We start from the raw sequence: 20,307 nt of genomic DNA on the forward strand, positions 1-20,307 counted from the left end.
GTCGGTTTCGGTTTAGCGGTTGATTCTTTGGATATCCGTAGATAATTCATGTTTATGACTTATAGATGGATACTATGCGTATGTAATACTGTTGTTTGCTAACAATAAGTCAAGTTGGTGAGAACTTGTACTTGGATATTGTTTCTTGGTTGATGCATGTGTAGGTGATTCTTAATGCTTCAGGAGATTGTTGCCGGTGATGGATCAGGAGTCAACTTGGGAGAAGATGACGTCTGGATGATCAGGATATCATGCGTGATGTTTAGGCTAAAAATCAATGAACGTGGTTGTTGGAGATTCCATATGGCATACGATAGAGATATTGTGTGCGTATGGGATGCAGAGTCAAATTTGGAGGGTGTCGAAATTTGGTACAATTGGAGTTTGTAAAGTTTCTTTCTTGAACGGGAAGGTTTTCTAGGGGATTAGGACTTCTTGTACAAGGTTGATTCATTGCTTTAGGTTGCCTACCTCGGTATAAATAGAAAGGGAGAATGTGGCCTCCTGGTATCGATTTTTGATAGAGTCAAGTTTAGAGAAAAGTTAGGGTATCGAGTTTAGTCGAGATTTTCGTGAGGAGCGTTGTTTTTTTTACTTTACTAACACAGAGAGAAGTAGTAAAGTTTCAATATACTTTAAGAGATCTTCAATTTGTGTTAGCTCGGGTGCGGCGATCTAACCAGCAGGATACCCGTAGTAAGACCGGCGACATCGCACCGGTCAAACTGGCGGGAGCACGACGGTCAGACCGGCGATTGGTTCAGGCGACAACGATGATCACAAGGCGGTTACACCGGACGATCTACACTATTCAGACTGGCGGCACAGGCGCAGCCAGACCAACGGATCAACTCCGGTCATACCGATCTACATCGGATTCGAGGGTAACTTTTAATTCCGCTAAAATTTTTAGTTTTTGGGTACTCCAACCATTCAACCCCTCTGGTTGGTTTAGTACTAATCGACTAGTGTAGTCGATTCTTTAGAAAGTCCATATGTGAAAACTTTTTTATTCTTTCAAAATGTTTAAACTTCGAAAATTTAAAGGAGATGGAGATCAGAAAGAAAATATTTTGTTTCACTGAAGTTTATATTCAAAGGTATATATGGACATCGGGTAGAAACATTCATATACGACTTTACCATTGCCATGCTTCCCTACCCCCTTTTTTTGGGAATAGACGAATAGTACTATAAAGAAAGTACAGGTATATGTTCTTAAGGACGACTTAAAATACGTACGCTATAATTGACTAATCGTATAAGAAACTGTTGACACTATACGCGTGCCTTGATGGGAATCTAGGCCTTCGGTGAACAACTAATAGGTGCACACAAACACAACACAACTCGATAGAGTTGACATTCTAATCCTAATGAGCACCATGTTCTTTGTTGGGCTAGATATGCATGATGCATCGTCGTGCATTGCAAACAGGAGTGAAATTCCGGCTAATTAAACTACATCGCGAGAAAATAGAAAACAAATTGGTGGCATCGGTTCCATTTTGTACGCTGCAGCGTGATCCCTCCACGAGTACCTTCGCAACCTTAGCGTAAAGCGTTGCCGGAATCTTTGGTGACGCCGGCCGCTCGAGAGAGATCCAAAACTGTGTGCTGCTAGTTAAGCTTACGCACGCACGCTCGCATCTCCACTGTTCTCATCAGTCATCAGCGACAGGGAGGACAAATGTGCCCACAAAAGCCACTCGAAGTACTTATAACCTACGGTCTTTCTGGTTCCTAAGAAATGTTCATACTATCTTTTTTCGAAGCAGACATATGCGCTTGTATATATAAACACACATTTATCCCTATAAACACACGTATATACACCTCATTCTTATGAAAACCTTTGTAAACTGAATTGATAAATCATATATGTATAAACTCATGAAGTTACCAACATATGTCTCGTAGTTAACCTATAAGATTTATCAATTCATTTTACAAAGGTTTTCATAAGAATGAGGTGTATATGTGCTTATATATATAAACTCATGAAGTTACCAACATATGTCTCATAGTTAACGGATAAATCATTTGCACTGAAAGAATAATTACCCGTAAATATGAACACATTGGTTAAGTTTAGGATTTGAATTTGGGAGAGCAGGTTCCGCCAGGCGAAAAATAGAGCAACCCATTGTTTCTGAAATACTTTTTGTTCTTTCGTCGTGGATTGTTTCTAGCTTTCTGCAAGTGAAGGAATAAGTCCACTTGCCATCTCTCAACTTTGCGTCGAGTTTGTTTGATATCTATTATCTTGAATACTAGAAATCTTCACCCTAAACTATATAAACCGTGCAATTCTGGTCCCATAACAGTATGGATGTCTAGTCAGCAAAAATAAAATAAAAAACATATGCAGACCGGCTGCCTCCCCCTCCCTCCCAGGCTTGCTGGCCGCCTCTCCCCCCTCTCCCACCTCTGCCTCCCCTAGAGGCCGTGCGAGCTCGAGCTCGAACACGTTCGTTGGCTGTCCTTCTCGCCACCAACACCCGAGCGTTGTGTGTGGTTGGGAAGAAAAGAGAAGAAAGAAGAGGGCACGGACATGCGAGGCCCACATATTTTTCTTCTCGCCTACATGTGAGTCCCGCATTTCTTTTCCTTTTGTTGACTAGGATGTCATGTTAGTGAAACCAAGCATCCGTACTACTACGGAACCAAATTACACGGTTTTGTATAGTTTAGGGCCGAAGGTTTCTGGTATTTGAACATATGGGATGTCAAACAAACTCAATGCAAAGTTGAGGGACTTATTTCCACAAGAGAATGTCCATGTAGTTTCAGAGCCCAGGTGGACCAGATTCTGGCAGAAATGGTCAGCCTGGACCAAATACAAGGCCCAGCAAGTGAACCCATCAGCCGAATGCTGATTCCCGGCCCATCTACGGGGTAATGGGCTGCCAAACAAAGGCCTTGGGGAGAGTTTGACCCGTGCGCTTTCCTCCCGGCTGGCTCGCACGGCCACCCCGAAAACACGCCACGCGAAACGACGAGCGCGCCCCACCTCTGTCTCGCCGTCGCGCGCCACGCCCGGAGCGGCCATTGCTATTCCCTATCGCTTCCGCGCCTATTGATGGCGTGACGAGTGAGCGACACGGGCTACGTACGTGACCGATCGATCAAACGAATCATCCATGGCCGCCTCCGTCTCCCTCGCCGTAGCCGCCACCGCCGTCGTCGCGCTGCTGCTCGCGCTGCCCGTAGCGCTCGCCGAGATCAAGACGACGCCGATCGTCGCCGACTCGCGGCCGGTCATCCTGTTCGAGGAGTTCGGGTTCAAGCCTGGCGGCGTGTCGGCCGTGTCCGTCCGCGGGGTGTCATGGCGGGTGGCCGAGGGGTCGAAGCTCCAGGCCGCCGACCCTGGCCTAATGGGGTTCATCCTCATCTCAAACTCCCTCTTCTTTCAGATCAACAACGAGTCCGACTACGCCGAGGCCACCGGCGGCGCCTTCTGCCCGCTCACCAGCAAGTACGTGCTGCCGCTGTTCCGGCTCAAGGACATCGCCCCCGACGGCAACGGCAAGGGCTCCGTCACCATCGACGACGACGACCAGTACACGGTGCTGTTCAGCAGCTGCCAGGACGGCGTCGAGGTGACCATGGAGGTGCGCACCGAGATGTACAACGTGCGGCCCGGCGGCGGCCGCGGCGTCAGGGAGTACCTCCCCGTCGGGCTCCTCCCGCTGCCGGGCATCTTCGCGGCGGCGTCGGCGGTGTACTTCGTGTTCCTGGGCGCGTGGGCGTGGGCGTGCGCCAGGCACCGCGCGACGGCGGGGCAGATCCACGCGGTGATGGGGGCGCTGCTGCTGTTCAAGGCGCTGAAGCTGGCGTGCGCGGCGGAGGACGCGTGGTACGTGGAGCGCACGGGGACGCCGCACGGGTGGGACGTGGCGTTCTACGTGTTCGGCTTCTTCAAGGGCGTCCTGCTCTTCACCGTCATCGTGCTCATCGGCACCGGCTGGTCCTTCCTGAAGCCGTACCTCCAGGAGCGGGAGAAGAAGGTGCTGATGATCGTGATCCCGCTCCAGGTGGTGGAGAACATCGCGTCAGCGGTGATCGGGGAGACGGGGCCGGCGGGGAGGGACTGGCTGGCGTGGAACCAGATCTTCCTCCTCGTCGACGTCATCTGCTGCTGCGCCGTCTTCTTCCCCATCATCTGGTCCATCCGCAACCTGCGCGAGGCGTCCAAGACCGACGGCAAGGCGGCCAGGAACCTCAAGAAGCTCACCCTCTTCAAGCAGTTCTACCTCGTCGTCGTCGGCTACCTCTACTTCACGCGGATCGCCGTCTCGGCCTTCGCCGCCGTGCTCAGCTACAGGTACCAGTGGGTGGTCACCGTCGCCATGGAGGCGGCCAGCCTGGCCTTCTACATCTTCGTCTTCTACAACTTCAAGCCGGTGGAGAACAACCCGTACCTGTACGTCGGCGAAGACGAGGAGGAGGAGGCCAGCGGGCAGCTTGAGATGGAGGGCACTTTCGAGATATAAATCATGGACATAATATATATGACATGGCTGCCTAACCTCTGCACATGCCTCTCCAAGTTTTGTACGTAGATGATGGTGCACTGCGTCTTTCTGCACGCAGCTGTGTATAAATCACCATGCAAAAAAAAGGTAGCTCCTGCCTGCACAAAATGCGTTGGCACGCCCTTCAGCAATTCTGTGATTCCCCACGGGAAAATAACGAAGTATATAGCAAACGAAATGTGAAAATTGAATTGACCCAAGAAGGTATTTTGAGGTTTAATATCTTGATGACTACCTTATTATTTGTAACTTCTTTTTTAAAACCTGAATACTGCTAGGGAGGCCCCGGCAGTGTGATTTTATTTAAATTTACAGAAACAAATTTTGCATATACATATCACAAGGCATTTGCCCAAGTTTAGTTTCTCTCTCTAAAGATTTAGGGCCGGGAAAGGAAAGAAGGATGAGGCCATTATTGTCAAGAAGTCTCCAATTTTGAACTAAAGATGTTCTGATCTCAAAACATTTTAACAGTTTTCTTAGACTGTGTTTAGATCCATGGGTGAAAATTTTTGTCGTGTCACATCTGATATACGAATACACATTTGAAGTATTAAACATAGTCTAATAACAAAAAAAATTACAGAATCCGCCTGTACATTGCGAGACGAATTTATTAAGCCTAATTAATCCGTTATTAGCAAATATTTACTGTAGCACCACATTGTCAAATCATAGGCTTAAAAGATTCATCTTGCAATTTACACGTAATCTGTGTAATTAGTTTTTTTTTATATTTAATTCTTCATGCATGTGTCCAAACATTCGATATGACAGGGTGAAAAAACTTGCTAGAGGATCTAAACAGGCACTTAGTTGAGGAGTATTTAGTTTGCCTGTTTTTATAGTTTGCTAGGGATAAAACATATCTCTTGTCAGAGTCATGGGTACGGGGTGCCCTGTGCAAGTAGGCAGAATTTCCGTCCCTTCCATAGAAATCAATGAGCGGAGTGCTCCACGCTCGTTGATTCTCCAAGTGCTAAGTTGTAACACATTCTCATTTAACGTGATACAATATAGTAGATCTTTGTGTTCATCTGTGAGATTAGAGCGATCATAGCTCTTTATCGGGTCAACTCCCCAGTACCGAATCCCCGGTTCATCACGAAACAATCTGCATACAACAAATGGTCGACACCTCTCATTCCAAAACGTTGTGACCACGGAATATATCGCTAATTTTGAGCGCTCAAGAGTTCAGCAGATCCACCAAGAACAACTCTAGTTTGTCCCAGTTACAACTCAGGATTCTTTTTTTCTTCTTGTTTTGAAACGGAATCAGGCATGGCTCACGTACATGTAAAAAAGAATCAGGCTCGAATCGGCAACAGCTTGTATACAAAAATATATCCACTCATCACCTATTCACCTGGCATCGATCGATCTCGCACCATGGGCTCCCCGCGCGACGATGGACGCCGAGCAGGCAGAACAGCGCGCCGAAGATAGAACTGCCTTTTGTTAGTTTGGTGCATGAAATCCAGAGCAGCTAACAAGCTTCTCAGGGTCTACCTCGTCCTCCAACTAAACAAACCCTAAGAATCCAGGCCCACCAAGACCAACTCTAGTTTATCTCCGTTACAACTTTCTCTCCCCCTTCCTTTGGAAGGGGCTATAGCTGGGTGTTGCGTATATAAGCTAACATAGCCCACGTACGTGTCGAAAAATCAGGTACGGATAACGGATTAGGCAACAAAGCCTCTCAAAAACCCTCCTCATCTACCATAATCAATCTGACGTTCGATCGGGTCATCAAGACCAGGCTTTCGATCTCTCTCCCGCCGCCATGGGCTCTCGATCACCGCGCGACGACGGACGCCGCGAGGTGGCGAGGGCCGCGGGAGTAGCAGCCGCTCTCATCGCCGCCTCGCTGTTCTGCCTCTTCATCGCTTTGGTCCTCCAGTCGACGTCGACGTCCGGCGGTGGCGGTGACGGCGGTGGTGTCCGGGAAGAATGCGGCCGCGCCGCGTACTCGGCGGCCGTCACCGTGCTCAGCGGGCTGCACCCCTCGAACGACCTGCTGCATATCGGGACGCTCTTCCCGGTGTTCAACCTCACCGTCCACGTCGAGGTGCCCCCCGGCGGGAAGGCCGGCGGCGTGTGCCTCGGCGGGCACTCGGTGGCGGCCGTCGTGTCGTACGGCGGCGCGTTCCTCGGCGAGGGCTCGGTGGGGCGCGTCTGCGTGGAGCCGCAGCAGCAGGAGGGCGACGTCGCGGCGACGGCGTGGGGCAGGGACGTGTGGATGCCGTGGGTCCTGAGGAGGCGGCTGGCCCAGGAGATGAAGCGAGGCGAGGCGGAGCTGGAGGTCGCCGTGCCGATGCGTGGGGGCGATGTGCTTGTTTGCAAGGCCAAGATCGGGGGTGACCTGTCGCCGTGCACGTTGGAGGAGGCGTCAAATTAGTTTCTCCGGTGTTCTTTTTTGGTTGTTTTTTTTTTGGGAGGTGTCAGGAGTTACTCCAGCCTCCAGGTTATTGATATTTGGGCAAAATTAGATCCCTTAGCATTTATTTGAGAGTAAAATGCACCAGCGGTACTTAAACTTGTCATGAGATTTCACTTAGGTCCACAAACTTGTAAAACGCACATCGAAATCCCTAAACTTGATTTATTGTATCATCCCGGTCCAAAGCCTCGTTTGACCGTGATGGTGCCTACGTGGCACGCCCCGTAGACGATGACATGTACTTTTTATTTTTTTTCTCCCTTCTCTATTTTTTTCCACTTTGCTTCCCTCCTCTCCCATCTGCCGCTGAGGGCCAGCGCCCACCTGTCAGGGCCTTCTTCCACCTCTCCACCGCACGTGCACGCTCTCTGTCTCGCGAGTGGTGCACACACAATGACGTCGACGTCGTCTCATGGTTGTGTTCTCGGAGTTTTGCCGTCTATTGACGCGACGCCGACCATTGCAGCGGCGACGACGGCGATGACGGAGGTGGCCGCCAGGTCGTCGTCGTCATTGTCATTGTCGATCTCGACTCGTCTTGCTTCGGGTTATTTCGCGGACACCGATGGCGTCGGCCGTGCGGCTTCCTCGCCGGACAAAGGCGATGTCGAGAAGCCGCTGCAGGAAGAGGAGTGATCGGACGACGGTGAGTTCATCGAGCTGGAATCCTTTTGATTATAGAGAGAGATGCGTTCTGTTTTGTTTTTTTGGAGGAGATCATCAGCAGAAAAAAGGAGCGAACCCGAGGATCCCTCGTGCCGAAACAGAATCAGCATGAACCCTAATGATCGTCCATTATATGACCCACCTGATGCTAAACTACATTGTCGTCAACAATTAATTGGCGGCCATTATTTCATCATACTGCCTCTAATTGTCACCGCCCTAAACCCCAAAAAGAAAAAAAAAGAGAAGAAAACATATGCTTCCAATGGATTCTAGAAAAAAGAGAACAAAAATCTCGTAGTGGACTAACCGTGCATATGCATGGATCTTGCATACAGATGCCGGTGGAATTAACGGGTGGATCATGGCTGGCCGACCTCGTTCTCGCGTGACATCTCCTCGAGCGACTTGCCCTTGGGCTCAGGCACCAGGAAGGTGAGGAGGAAGCCGAGCAAGCTGCAGCCGGCGAGTGTGAACAGCGAGTTGCGGACGCCGATGCTTGGCGGGTAGCCGTGCGCCGCCGCCTTGGCCGGGTCAGGGCTCTGCGCCAGGTACAGGAACCCGAACGACCCGATGATCGCGCCCACCTTCCCCGACGCCGCCGATATCCCGTGGCTCGTCGCATGCAGCCTCGCCGGGTATATCTCCGCCGGCACGATGAACGTCGCGAGCTTCGCACCACGTCGTCGTTGTCGTTGTCATCATCGAGGTTGAGAAGCCGCTGCAGGAAGAGGAGTGGTCGGACGACGGTGAGTTCATCGAGCTGGAAGGAGGGTTAGGCATCGTCGCCGCGACGAGGAAGACGACAGCGGGGTGTCTGGCGTGGAGCTGGAGAGGAGGTCGCACGAGGTCACAGGAAGCGGGTTGCAGAGCTGCGGCGAGCGGAGCAGAGGCTGATGGAGAAGGAGATGGAGGTGCGGCTGTGGAGCTCGCGGTGCAGCGGCCGCCGGAGAAAAAAAATGAAGAAGGGAGAAAAAAAATATAAAAATTCCACGTCATCGTCTATGTGGCGTGTCACGTAGGCAAGACCACGGTCAAACGAGACTTTGGACCAGAATGATACAATAAACCAAGTTTAGGGATCCCAATGTGCGTTTTACAAGTTTGTGGACCTAAGTGAAACCTCACGACAAGTTTAAGGACCGCTGATGTATTTTATTCTTTATTTGATATAGGAAACATGGCATAAACATTGGTGCTCACACATGCGTACACTCATCTCTATGCTCGCACATACATAGGTACACATTATTTTTATGAGTAGGCTTGACAATTTCTAGTTTTATTCACTTTAATAGCATCCAACCTTCTTTTGTTTTTGCGCTTCCATCTCGATTGTCTTCTTATTTGACCGATGTTGACTTAGCTGGAAAGTTTTTGTTTTTAGCTTTATAGCATCAAAATTAAGTTTTTAAATTGCTTTAGTAGCATATAACTTTTTCTCTTATATTTAGTCAAAATTTTAAAACCCCAATCATCAATAATTTCTTATAAATCAATAAAAAGCCAAGGACTAGTGAGATCAGAATGAAAATTGGAGAAGCTTCCGACGTGATCAACCCCCGCACTAGGGAGAGCGTCTTCACTTGTGCACAAGCGCATAGGCCCATATTTATTGGCCGCAAAGAAGCCTTCTATTGCAGTTCCCATCTACCCGTCAGTATCACCTCCTCAGTCCTCACGAACACAAATTAGATCTACCTGCCAGTATCACCTCCTCAGTCCTCACGAACACAAATTAGCTCCGGCTCGTTAGGCCGTGACCGTTCCGCCAGTATCACCTCCTCAGTCCTCACGAACACAGATTAGCTCCAGTTCGTCAGGCCACGACCGTGCCGCAGCTTTCTCATGACTGCTACACCCCGCCGCCGAGTAAGGACTAGTGAGGGCCGAGCCATCGCCCAACCAGCCCTTGTTCAACTCCACCTCAAGGGATTTCTTTGGGTGAAAACACTAGATTCGTTTGGATTGGGCGATGTCACCGTTGTATCCTTTCTTGAAGACTTCGTTTTAAGAGTAGGTTGAATTATTTCTTAGGTTAGTACGTCAATGCTGAGGTTTTTATCGGATTTTCATAAATTAACCGTGTTATTGTAAGATTTTTTGATACAATTTTTCTTATAAACTATAGCGATTTAACAGGAGCTAGCGCCTGCCCGTTCCCTCAAAAAGAAAAATCACCCCACCACCAGCCGCCGAACGGCCGGAGAGTTCCCGTCGTGAGAACATCGCCGCGATTAGGCGCGTTGGCTGATCGGTGGAGAGATTTTTCACCGTTCTCTACCATGCAAGAAAGAAAAAAAAATATGCCGTGATCGGTGGCATACCAAACTAATCCGATGATCAACTGATTATGTTTAGGCTAAGCTGTTAGATCCTGAGCTTTTGTACATAACCTATGATCAGATGAAAAAATAAAAACAGTTTTCAGTAACACAGTTGGGAGACCAAACTATCCACATTTTCATCCTCTTTATCCCCAAATCTTATTAGTTCTTCACACCACCAAATGAGCACGTACACCCATCAGAATGTATTCAGTACTCGTTGCCAACCCTCGGTATAACTTAACCCACTGCGGCTCAAAGCCTCAAATCAAATAATTAAGCAAGAAGAATCGGCAGGTACTATGTACCAACAATCAAGCTAACAACTACGAGAGCTAATTAACACGATGAATGCTTCAGAGTGCTTCACCGTGGTCTCCTCGCCGGAGCTTTTGGAAATTGCCAAGATCAGCCGGCGGTGAGCTACCTCGCCGTCACCGGGGGGCTTGCCCGATCACCGGGGCCGTGGCCTTTGCCGGCCCTGAGGCGAAGGGAGATGGTTCTGGGAGTGCTGTAGCATCTCAACCATGGATGGCGTCTGGTAGGAGTAGATGACGGTGCTGCTGTCCGTCGAGTCACCTCGTGCTGTTGCCCTCTGCCACGAGTGTGAGCTCAGCCCGGACAGCATGTAAGCCCTCCCTGAAGACTCGTAGAGCTGGCGATTTGCCATCCTCTCCTGCATCTCTCGCAGCTCCGCGTCGAGGGACAGCGACAGACGGTCACCGCTCCGGCTTGCGAATGACTGTGACAGTGTCCTCCGGCAATCCTCAAGAATGGCCACGGCCTCAGAGAGAGCACCCTTCTCGGCAGCAGCCCTTGCACACTCTATGGATTCAGCAGCTTGTATGCGGTTCCTCTCGCGGTCAACCTCAATGGACACATGCTCAGATATGTTGGATGTTGTCGGCCGGTTGATCTTCACCTCGTCACCTTGAATCTTGATTGTCTCACCTGTCACCGGATCTCTGTAGGCACAAGAAACCTTCAGTGCTGAGGTCTGATGACGAGATTGTGGGATGTTCACGGACAGTAAGATGTCTCTCTCCTCATCAGCATACAGGTGACCAATGTCGACGGAACCGTTTCGTCCATCTCTTGCCACCTTACTTGGGTAGCTACCAGATTTGATGGAAGAAAGTTGAACACCAGGATGAACACATTCCATGCTAACTCGCATCTCTTGGATGACAATGCTAAGAAGCCCACCAATGCATTGAGCAAATGCATCTTGCATTACACCTTCATCCTCGATAAAGGAAAAGGTGCCACCAGAAGCTTGAGCAATTGAGTGCAAGGAATCCGAGTCATGGTCTGCTCCAAATCCGAAGGCATGAAGAGGCACCGTATGGCGAGCATCATTTATAATGGAAGATGGGACAAGTGACTTGTAATCTGGTGAAGCCCCCTGAACACTTGAGGAAATGTTGTATGTATCTTGGCCGTCCGACAGAAGAATGATGCTGCACACTGAATTCTTGTAACTGCGGTCTTCAATCACCTTCATAGCTTTCTTCAGTGCATCAGCAATGTTTGTACCGCCGCTAGCACCAAGTGAGTTAATTGCCTGCAATGCCTGCTGCCTGCCATGATGTGATATTCGCTGAAGGTGGAACAGTCTTCTGGCACTAGATGAGAAAGCAATAACAGAAAGACGATCGCTTGGTCCAAGGTGCTGAACAACAAAACCCATTGCTCGCTTTAGGAGCGCTAGTTTGGTGCCTGCCATGCTGCCACTAACATCAAGCACAGTAACGAGATCAACCGGAGCACGGTTTCTTGAAGATCCAGCTGAGCTTTCATTCGCCAATTTACCTGTGCCCTGGTCTGGGTTAGCACTAGGAGCCTTCAGATGGATCAGAATAGCAAAATCATCTTTAGATGAGGACTGCGGTATGGTTGAGAATTCTGGATATGTGTTTATCTCTGCAGTCTTAGTAGATCGAACATTAAGATTGTCAAAAACTTCTGGCTGCTGCAAAGGTTCATCATCATTGAAGTCTGCTGGCTCAGAAGTATGTGGGCGACGAACTCGCTGATGATGGTTTGGAACTTGGTGGAGAAGAGCCATATTGGCATCTTGTTGGGTCAATCGAGCTCGGCTAACTCCAATTCTTCCATGCGGAATGTTAGAAGATAGCGATCGATTGAAGGGTATCTCTTTCCACTTTGCCCGACAAATTGGGCAGAAATAATTCCCATGTTTCACATTAGATGAGATGCAGTGAAAATGGAACATATGAGAACATTCAGCTGTGAATAGGGCTTGACCATTCCCATGCCGCATGGAGTCAAAGCATATTGCACATTTCCTCTGTTGAAATACCCAAAAAAAAAGGTCAATACAGTTGTATTTATATAAAAAATAATTCAGAAACAAAAAAACTTCATCAATATTTCGTTTCTATGTTCATGAAGACAGATACAAAGTTATAGCCCCTACCACACGAAATTTTCTACTTCCTCCGTTTCACAATGTAAGTCATTCTAGCATTTCCCACATTCATATTGATGTTAATGAATATATGTCTAGATTCATTAACATCAATATGAATGTGGGAAATGCTAGAATGACTTACATTGTGAAACAAAGGGAGTAGAAAATAAATATGAACCTACAAATATGAATGGTTGAATTCTTTTCCTTAAAATGAATGGTATGTATTCATCCCGTTGCCGTAAAAATCTCAAATATGACATTGTAATACAACGCATAGAAGACAAACTATAAAAAATTCCAAACACAGGGTAACCATAAAAAATGTAGCCAATGTAGCTGTCTTTGCCAACATCACTAAAATAACAAGTGAACTATCTCATAGGTTTGCCTAGGGATGGAGCTTCTTGAGGACTGAGGCCCTCTTTGTTTAGGCTTAGGCTTATTGGCTTAGGCTTTTAAGTCAACTTATTGGCTTATATGATTTATAAGCTGGTGGAATTAATGTCCTAAGTTTAGTGGTGGAGTCATACATATACCTCACATAAGCCAAAAAAGTTTCTCCAACCTAGCTTTTGGCTTAGGGCAAAGCCCGATCAGTATTCTTGGTCAAAAAAAATACTGTTAGAGTGGCTTATGGCTTAAAAAAAGCCAATTGAAAAGGCTGCTTGTTTGTTTAGATTTAGAATTTTCGGCTTATAAGTTGGCTTATAAGCCTAAACAAAGAGGGCCTGAGTGACTCGTGGCGCCTCCTCTAGAGAAATGATTCGTCAAGTGCTTATTTTCACCACTTTAAGTTCACAACAAACACTAAACTATCCTCTCCTTTCAAAGCTTAGGAAGGAATTTGGAACTTCACACTACCCTGTTGGGTTACCAAAACCCCAGATTAAGAAAAGTCTAAATTCCAATGTAAGCTAGCCTTTGACCGGGGATTAGCCGCCTATCACCAACCGCCAAGGCCGACAAATGAACAAAATAGCCATCCACGTTTTCTGACATGCCAAAGAACTTTCTATGTATTACCACCAACATACTGTAAACATCAACCCACGGGTGCTATTTCAGTTCTTTTGCAAATTGTCAAAGGTATCTACTTAAACATGCAGAATAATCAGCAATTAAAATGATATACTTTAGAATAATATGGTATACTAAAAGAAAGGTAAATACTACTACCAAGACACAGTCATAATCAAACTAGGATAACATACAAACTTGTAAGAGTGTGACACATGCATTGGAGGAAAACTACTTAAATTTATGTTGTATTGAAAAGCTTTTATTTTGGGAAAAGTTCGTGAGGTACATCACCAGATAAATGTCAACTCAATGAGGTAATGCTTATGAGGCTAACTGTCCATTTGGCACCAATTAAAGATAGATTGCCAAATCTAGCACGCTATTCTCATATAGTCAAGGCATATTCACCACAGAATAAGCAAAAATTTCACCAATTTGCATTAATTAATGATAGCTGTTGTCAAGTTGGAACGTTGGCAGTAAAGAAGGGAAGCTGGTGGTAGGAGGAAAGAGTAGGGATTTGCCACACGTGAGCACCACGGGCAGGTGATGAGCGACGAAACAAACTTTTCCCTTTCCTTTTCAGGGGGCAGGCAAGTGGAATATATGAATAGTAGATGCAACAGGAAAGTAGTTTGAGTTAAGCGATTCACACAAATAGAAATGATACTGAACAGATTAAAGCTACACCATATCATCAAGATATATCAAGAGGCCTCAAACACACCAAAAAAGGGAAATTTGATTTTTTTTTCTCTGATGATAGAAATATTTCCCTGATAATTAACTAAATTCAAAACCAACAGTAAACAAAAACCAGGCAAAAGTGCAAAACTATGATTTTTTTTCCTGCGATGATGACAATCCTAATAAGCATAATGAAAATGACCAACTCGTTCTCTTCCAGAAAAACACTGAATTTTTCATCTGGAAAAAAAAAGGAAAACTACTGTAATTTGCATAACTCCTAAAAAAAGGCCCGAACTGTCAAGTTTGCAACAATTAAATTACCATTTTCCCAGTAATGACATACTACAGAAGACCCGAATCATACCAAAACAATCTTAAACAGATGAACCGAAGCCAAATTTCGTCCTGATAGACATCTAATCCTCCATAGCAGCCAGCCACGCGATGTGTAACTCGCTTTATACACACAATTCAAATTGGAATGACTAAATGCAGAACTCGCCCACATCCCAAATTCACAATCCAACAACCGACCTAAACTAACCAAGTTTTTTTATATCAAAACTCAAAACCGAATTCAGAAACGGTCACAGAAAAGGGGATCACCTTAGAGGAGGATCGGCTGCTCCCCGACTTGGACCTCCGCACCACGCCGGGGAGCGGCAGCGGCACCGGAACGTCCGACGGCGCCGGCACCGACTCCGGCCCCACCGTCACCGCGGCCTCGCCCCGGCACCGCGCGCCGCTCGCCGCCGCCGGCAGCCGCCTCCGCCGCTCGCTCGAGCAGTCCTCCCTCTCCCCCTCCTCCGCCTCGGGCACGTGCACGCACAGGCCGAGCCCCAGCGCCCTCTTCGCCTTCCTCCACGCGTCCTCCATCGCCACCGCCGCGCGCCCCTTCTCCCCCTCCTCCCTGTGACGACTCTCCCCTTCCTCTTATACCCACCACCAGAAACGCGCGACGTACGCGGCGAAGCCCTACGACCCGCGCGCGAGGATGAGGGGGAGAGGAGGCGGCGCGGCGTTGGACGGGAGCGGTGGCCGTCGCGGCATTGGAGGTGGAGCGTTTGGCTGCGGCTTCTATCTCCTCTTCTCTCTCTCTCTCTCTCTCTCTCTCTCTCTCTCTCTCTGGTTTGACCTCGTGGGAGAGAAGAAGAAGGGGAAGGAAACGTACAAGGAATCGCAACGGAAGAGAGGCGGGGGGTGTTTAAAAAGCGATGGGTTAACTCGCGAGTGATGGGTGGTGGTGGGGTGGGACCCGCGCGCGGAAGCGTTGACAGTGGAGTAGGAAATTAGTTTTTCTAGGGGGGCCACCTGTCAGTGGAGATGCACTTGAGAGTCTTATCTTAATTTGAATGTGCTGTCTTAAATACGAATATTTTAACTTTTTGAGAAAGAGAAACAAAGTCTCTCCCTTTCATACCTTTAGTTTTATAATGACTAGCAAAAAAATGCCCGTGCGTTGCAACGGGTGAAAAAATTCTAATGATAATATACATTTTTCATGCATAATCATGTCAATGACAATGTTTGTATTTTAATGAGCGGCTTATTTTTTTTATAAACGGTGTTTTTTTTCTTGCGCGATTTTCTCAAATCATTTTTCAGAAATAGCGCATTTCTTTCTAACAGTTTTTTCCTAGCATATTTTTTTTCCTTTTTTTACTTATGACGAAAACCATATTTTTCTCCCTTTTTTGTTTTGTTTTTCTCACGTGTTTTTTTGCCTATTTTTCTGACAATTACTTTCTCGCGTGCTTTTTTTGCCTGTTTTTTCTAAATGTTATTTTTTGCGTTTTTCCAATACATGAGAATATATGACGAAATAAAAGCCGTGTAGTAGATGGTAAAAAATAGATGGATCAAATCTGACTCAAGCGTCCATCAATTTAGCTTTTTTCTGACAGTTTTTTCAAAGCGATTTTTTTATATAGATAGTGTTTTTTTTTCTTGCGTGGTTTTTTCAAACCAATTTTTTTTTAGAAATGGCGCATTTTTTCTAACAGTCTTTTCCTCGCATGTTTTTTTTAAAAAGTTTTTGCCGACAATGGAAATAATTTTTCTCACGCGTTTTTTTTAAGAAGATGGAAAAACCTTTTCAGCGTGTTTTTTGCGCTTTTTTCTGACTTTTTTCTCACACGTTTTTTTGACCGTTTTTATTTTCTCGTGTATTTTTTATTTTTAAATAGTTAGATTAGATTAGAGATAGAGAAGAGATTTATAGTGATTAGAAATTGGACTTTGTTTCGCCCTTTCCATTTTTTTCTCACGTACTTTTTTTATTTTATACAAACCAGCTTTTTATTTTTTACGAACCATTTTTTTTGCCACTTTCTTAGGGTATCGGACAAACTTTTTTAAGATGTTTTTTCTTATTTTTTCGCCTTGAAGGAATCAGACTTTTTTTTCCGTTTTTAAAGGAATCGGATTTGGCTTTTTTTTCACCACTTTTTTTTTGCCTTTTATAGGAATCGGATTTTTTTTTTCCGTTTGCATCTACAGTTTTTTTTCGCCACTTAGGGGAAATAGACTTTTGTTATTGTTGTTTTTTGTTTATTTTATTTTTTGTGTGGCTTTTCTTTTTCTTTTTATGTATATTTCTGCCTTTGTTCTATCCCTTTTATTTATTGTTTTTTTAAAAAAAAGACCAAAAGCACCTTATTGCAAGATTATAGGGACTCAAATGTAAATATAAAAATTACAGGGACTCAAATGCAAATGTATAAACCCAAAAATTAAAATCATATAAAAATGGAATGCTCTCGACATGTAGGTTCCGTTTTGCAAACAGATCTTCAATCCGGCACATCAATTTTTTTTCACCAAGATGTATGGAATATCACGGTATAGATTGAAACCGAGAGAAGTGGTGCTTAGTATCTCGGACTCAAACCGAGAGGAGTGGGACTCGGATCTAGAGTCGGACTTTTTTTTTGTTTCTGAGAGGGAATCACAACGAGGAGTCGGACTTTTTTTTTATTTTTATCGCTATTTTTTTACGGGACCGAGTCGGACGTTTTTTATCGCTATTTTGTTTTTTCTTTTCTTTTTTTTCACGTTTTTGTTCGCCCGGTTTTTTTTATCGGACAATTTTGGTTTTTTTTTCGCTCGGTTTTTTCCACCCCTTTTTTCTGGATCGGACATATTTGGTTTTTCTTTTTTTTCGCACTTTTTTTCGCCCGGTTTTTTTATCGGACAAACTTGGTTATTTTTTCGCTCGGTTAAGTAGTAGAGATATGTTCATATCGATGTCATTTTAAATTATCCTACTGTTTGATAAAGTTGATAAATATATAACAATATTTAGTTTGTTATCAAATATTGGTTATGCCTAGAGAATTACATTTAACCTATCCTTTCTATCAAAACTTATCAATGCTGCAATCTTGCTAAATTTTTCGCAATGCCAAATTTTGAAAAAAAAAAATAAATTTTCCCTAGTATGACCAGTTTATAGAAAAAAATGATGATCATAGATATGTTTAACTTGGAACAATGACAATTGATTTGTAAATTGTAACGGAACAGCCATAACATTAAATTGGTATGCATTTATGTGGTATAATAGATGTCGGTATATTTTTTTCTATTAAATTGGTTAAAGTTATAGAAGTTTGATTTGTGTCAAATAAAACACGTTACAACATGGAATGGAAGTTTTAAAATATTTTAGCAGCAAAGTACTTACTTGCAATCACCATAATTACCTGTGTGCTAAGACTTTTTTTGTGGGTTTTTAGTGAAACAGCTAGCCACGCAGTTTCTTTTTGTAATTTGACTGACTTAAACAGATTGGTCATCCCTGTATAACTTCACTTCCTTTTTTCCCTTTCAAAATGAAATAAACAAGTACCCATTTTATGGTGGCATTTTCACCGACTAAGGACTAGGATGCCTTAAGTAACACGTTCCTTCTCACGTGTGTACATATTTCGGAACAACGAGACTGACAAATCAAGCAGACAGCTCATTCGTACACCGATGGAAGCAACAGAAAAGTAGCTGGTAAACACTAAACACATAGTACCACCCACGCCAAGCATAGTCAATGGCTTGATTAGTTGATGGATTAGTGCTACGCGAAAAGATAAGTATGGTACTCCTACTTAACAAGCACTGGTTCACCCACCCTGAAGCTTCTGCAGATTGTTCAGAACATTTTGAGGCTTAACAAAGCTATCCTGCTGGCTCACATCCAGCCAATATTCACATCAGGAAAAACAAAATGGAAATAGGTAAACGCTGATCCATAGCAGAATCCTACCGGTGCAGAGATGCTCGAGTGTAATCAAACGAGATTTGATTTCTTTATTGATTTATGTTTTCAGGTTTGTTAGCTGGGGTGTTCTCAAGTTTGTTAATCGGCTGATAGACATATTTACAAGTACAATGCAGGTGACCGACCGAGCGTGACATCCTAATAATCCCCACATAATTATGTCTCGGCAGCTGTTATGCTGTCTCAAATCCGGTGATAATTGCAGTGAGTTCGACGGAAAATAACATAATGGCGCACGAGGCACACTTGATCCACTAACACAAGTACATAAGACTCGTTGGACAATCACCTGTCCTTGCCTTCTCGACGTAAGCTGAAAGGACGGGACGACCGAAGGATGCATATTACTCCCTCGTTTCAAATTATAATGTGCGGTAAGCGCATGTAGCGACATCGAAAGAAATGCAGAAAAAAAAAACCAACACAATTGAACTTGGCACAATCTATAAAACTAGTTTTTGACTTTTAATTTCTTGTATATTATTACTGTAATATTTATAGTAACAAAGTCAACCATAGAAAAGTGCATTCAAATTTTAACCCAATGATATTATTTTTGTCAAATAAAATTTAATTCATGTTAGACTAATTATTGGTCAAATTTCTTTTGAATTGAATCAAGCATCTTATAGTATGGGATAGTGGAAATAAATGAACAAGATGCTGGTGAAACCAAGGGAAAAGGCTTCATCCATCGGTCCATCCTATTAGAACGGACATAAGTTTATTTTCCCTTCCATTATATGTTACACACGCGTAGTATGAGTTATACTTGTGTTGCTTTCAAAATGATTTCGGTGTGATCAGAAAAGGCGATATTGCACCTGCTTGCACTGACCTTCTGTTGAGCGCGAAGACATGTTCAGTCTTATTTTTTAGAAAATAGATGTTCAGTCTAATGCCGTCTGAAACACATAATTTCACAAGAATTTCATAGTTATTTTTCGTTGTAAGAAGAAAAATTCCCAAACCAGGTCGTGCAGCTAACCTTACCTCTCTGCAAGGTTCATGGTTGACTATCCAAACATGTGCTTTAGCAATTAGCATAGCCACCCTTTCCATGCTGAAGATTTCTGCCGTAAAGCAGCAATGAACTTTCCTGCTAGAGAGGGAATCCGGCAAATCCGGGCTTGGTAAACTCACGGCGTAAAGGGCTTTGTCCCGGTAAACCACACCTTTTGGAGCTGATATTTTTCCACCAAACTTTGATGCGAACTTTTCAGCCATTTGATGCAAGGAAATTCACCACTGCCTTTTTCTGGGTTCTGAATGTTTGCTTGGTTCAGAGATACGAGTAATAAAAATGTTTGGTGTCCATAGTACAGAGGCTGCAGCTCAGGAGCAACTAGCATGATGGCAATCATGTCGTTGTCTCTCCAAGCCAAAGCAAGCAAATCCCATCATGGGGTCAGTATCATTGCACGAGCTCGATGCGATGCCCAGCCGGTGCCGGACCACATCGTCAGAAAGTTGCAAGCGGCGAACTCAGTTCGACCTTGTGGTTTGAGTTTGTCGATCCGGATTTAAATTATAAACTTAACACGGTTATTAATATTTATAGCTAGTTAATTCTTTTAGTGGTAGATAATACTATATATATCGACACATGACATCCATATATGTCTATGGTAACTTTGAAATATGATAGAGAGATATGTCTATGATAACTTTTGTTAATCTTAAATTAAATATATACCGATGTAATCTTTAGAGATGTTTATAAAAAGAGTAAATTTTATAAAACTACACGTCTTGTAGTTTAAGTTGTAGAAAACCATAAACATTTTGACACTTGGCACTTAAGTATATATATTTTGGTAGTGTGATATCACAAAACCGCACTATCAATGAATGAATTCACCCGCGAGATGATGTGACTGTTTCAACTAGGACGAGAACATGGCATCTTA

The 20,307-nt window shown here is 44.8% G+C and overlaps 3 protein-coding genes across 3 annotated transcripts; 1 reads left to right on the forward strand and 2 right to left on the reverse strand.

Moving 5' to 3' along the window:
* Positions 1-2,992: 2,992 nt before the first annotated feature.
* On the forward strand, positions 2,993-4,758 carry LOC4336356 (protein CANDIDATE G-PROTEIN COUPLED RECEPTOR 7). Its single transcript, XM_015779750.3, has one exon. The coding sequence runs from the start codon at positions 3,144-3,146 to the stop codon at positions 4,494-4,496; it is 1,353 nt and encodes a 450-aa protein (XP_015635236.1). The 5' UTR covers positions 2,993-3,143; the 3' UTR covers positions 4,497-4,758.
* A 3,241-nt stretch (positions 4,759-7,999) lies between these two features.
* On the reverse strand, positions 8,000-8,866 carry LOC107276644 (probable inorganic phosphate transporter 1-7). Its single transcript, XM_015779382.2, has 2 exons — positions 8,861-8,866; positions 8,000-8,318 (listed from the first exon to the last, which is right to left on the reverse strand). Exons 1-2 carry the CDS (start codon positions 8,864-8,866, stop codon positions 8,010-8,012), a joined length of 315 nt encoding a protein of 104 aa, XP_015634868.1. The 3' UTR covers positions 8,000-8,009.
* A 1,225-nt stretch (positions 8,867-10,091) lies between these two features.
* On the reverse strand, positions 10,092-15,302 carry LOC4336357 (E3 ubiquitin-protein ligase WAV3). Its single transcript, XM_015781207.3, has 2 exons — positions 14,728-15,302; positions 10,092-12,285 (listed from the first exon to the last, which is right to left on the reverse strand). The coding sequence occupies exons 1-2, from the start codon at positions 14,995-14,997 to the stop codon at positions 10,429-10,431; spliced, it is 2,127 nt and encodes a 708-aa protein (XP_015636693.1). The 5' UTR covers positions 14,998-15,302; the 3' UTR covers positions 10,092-10,428.
* Positions 15,303-20,307: the final 5,005 nt, after the last annotated feature.

Source organism: Oryza sativa, chromosome 4 (genome assembly GCF_034140825.1).
Source record: "Oryza sativa Japonica Group chromosome 4, ASM3414082v1".
In the NCBI taxonomy this organism is placed as follows: Eukaryota; Viridiplantae; Streptophyta; class Magnoliopsida; order Poales; family Poaceae; genus Oryza; species Oryza sativa.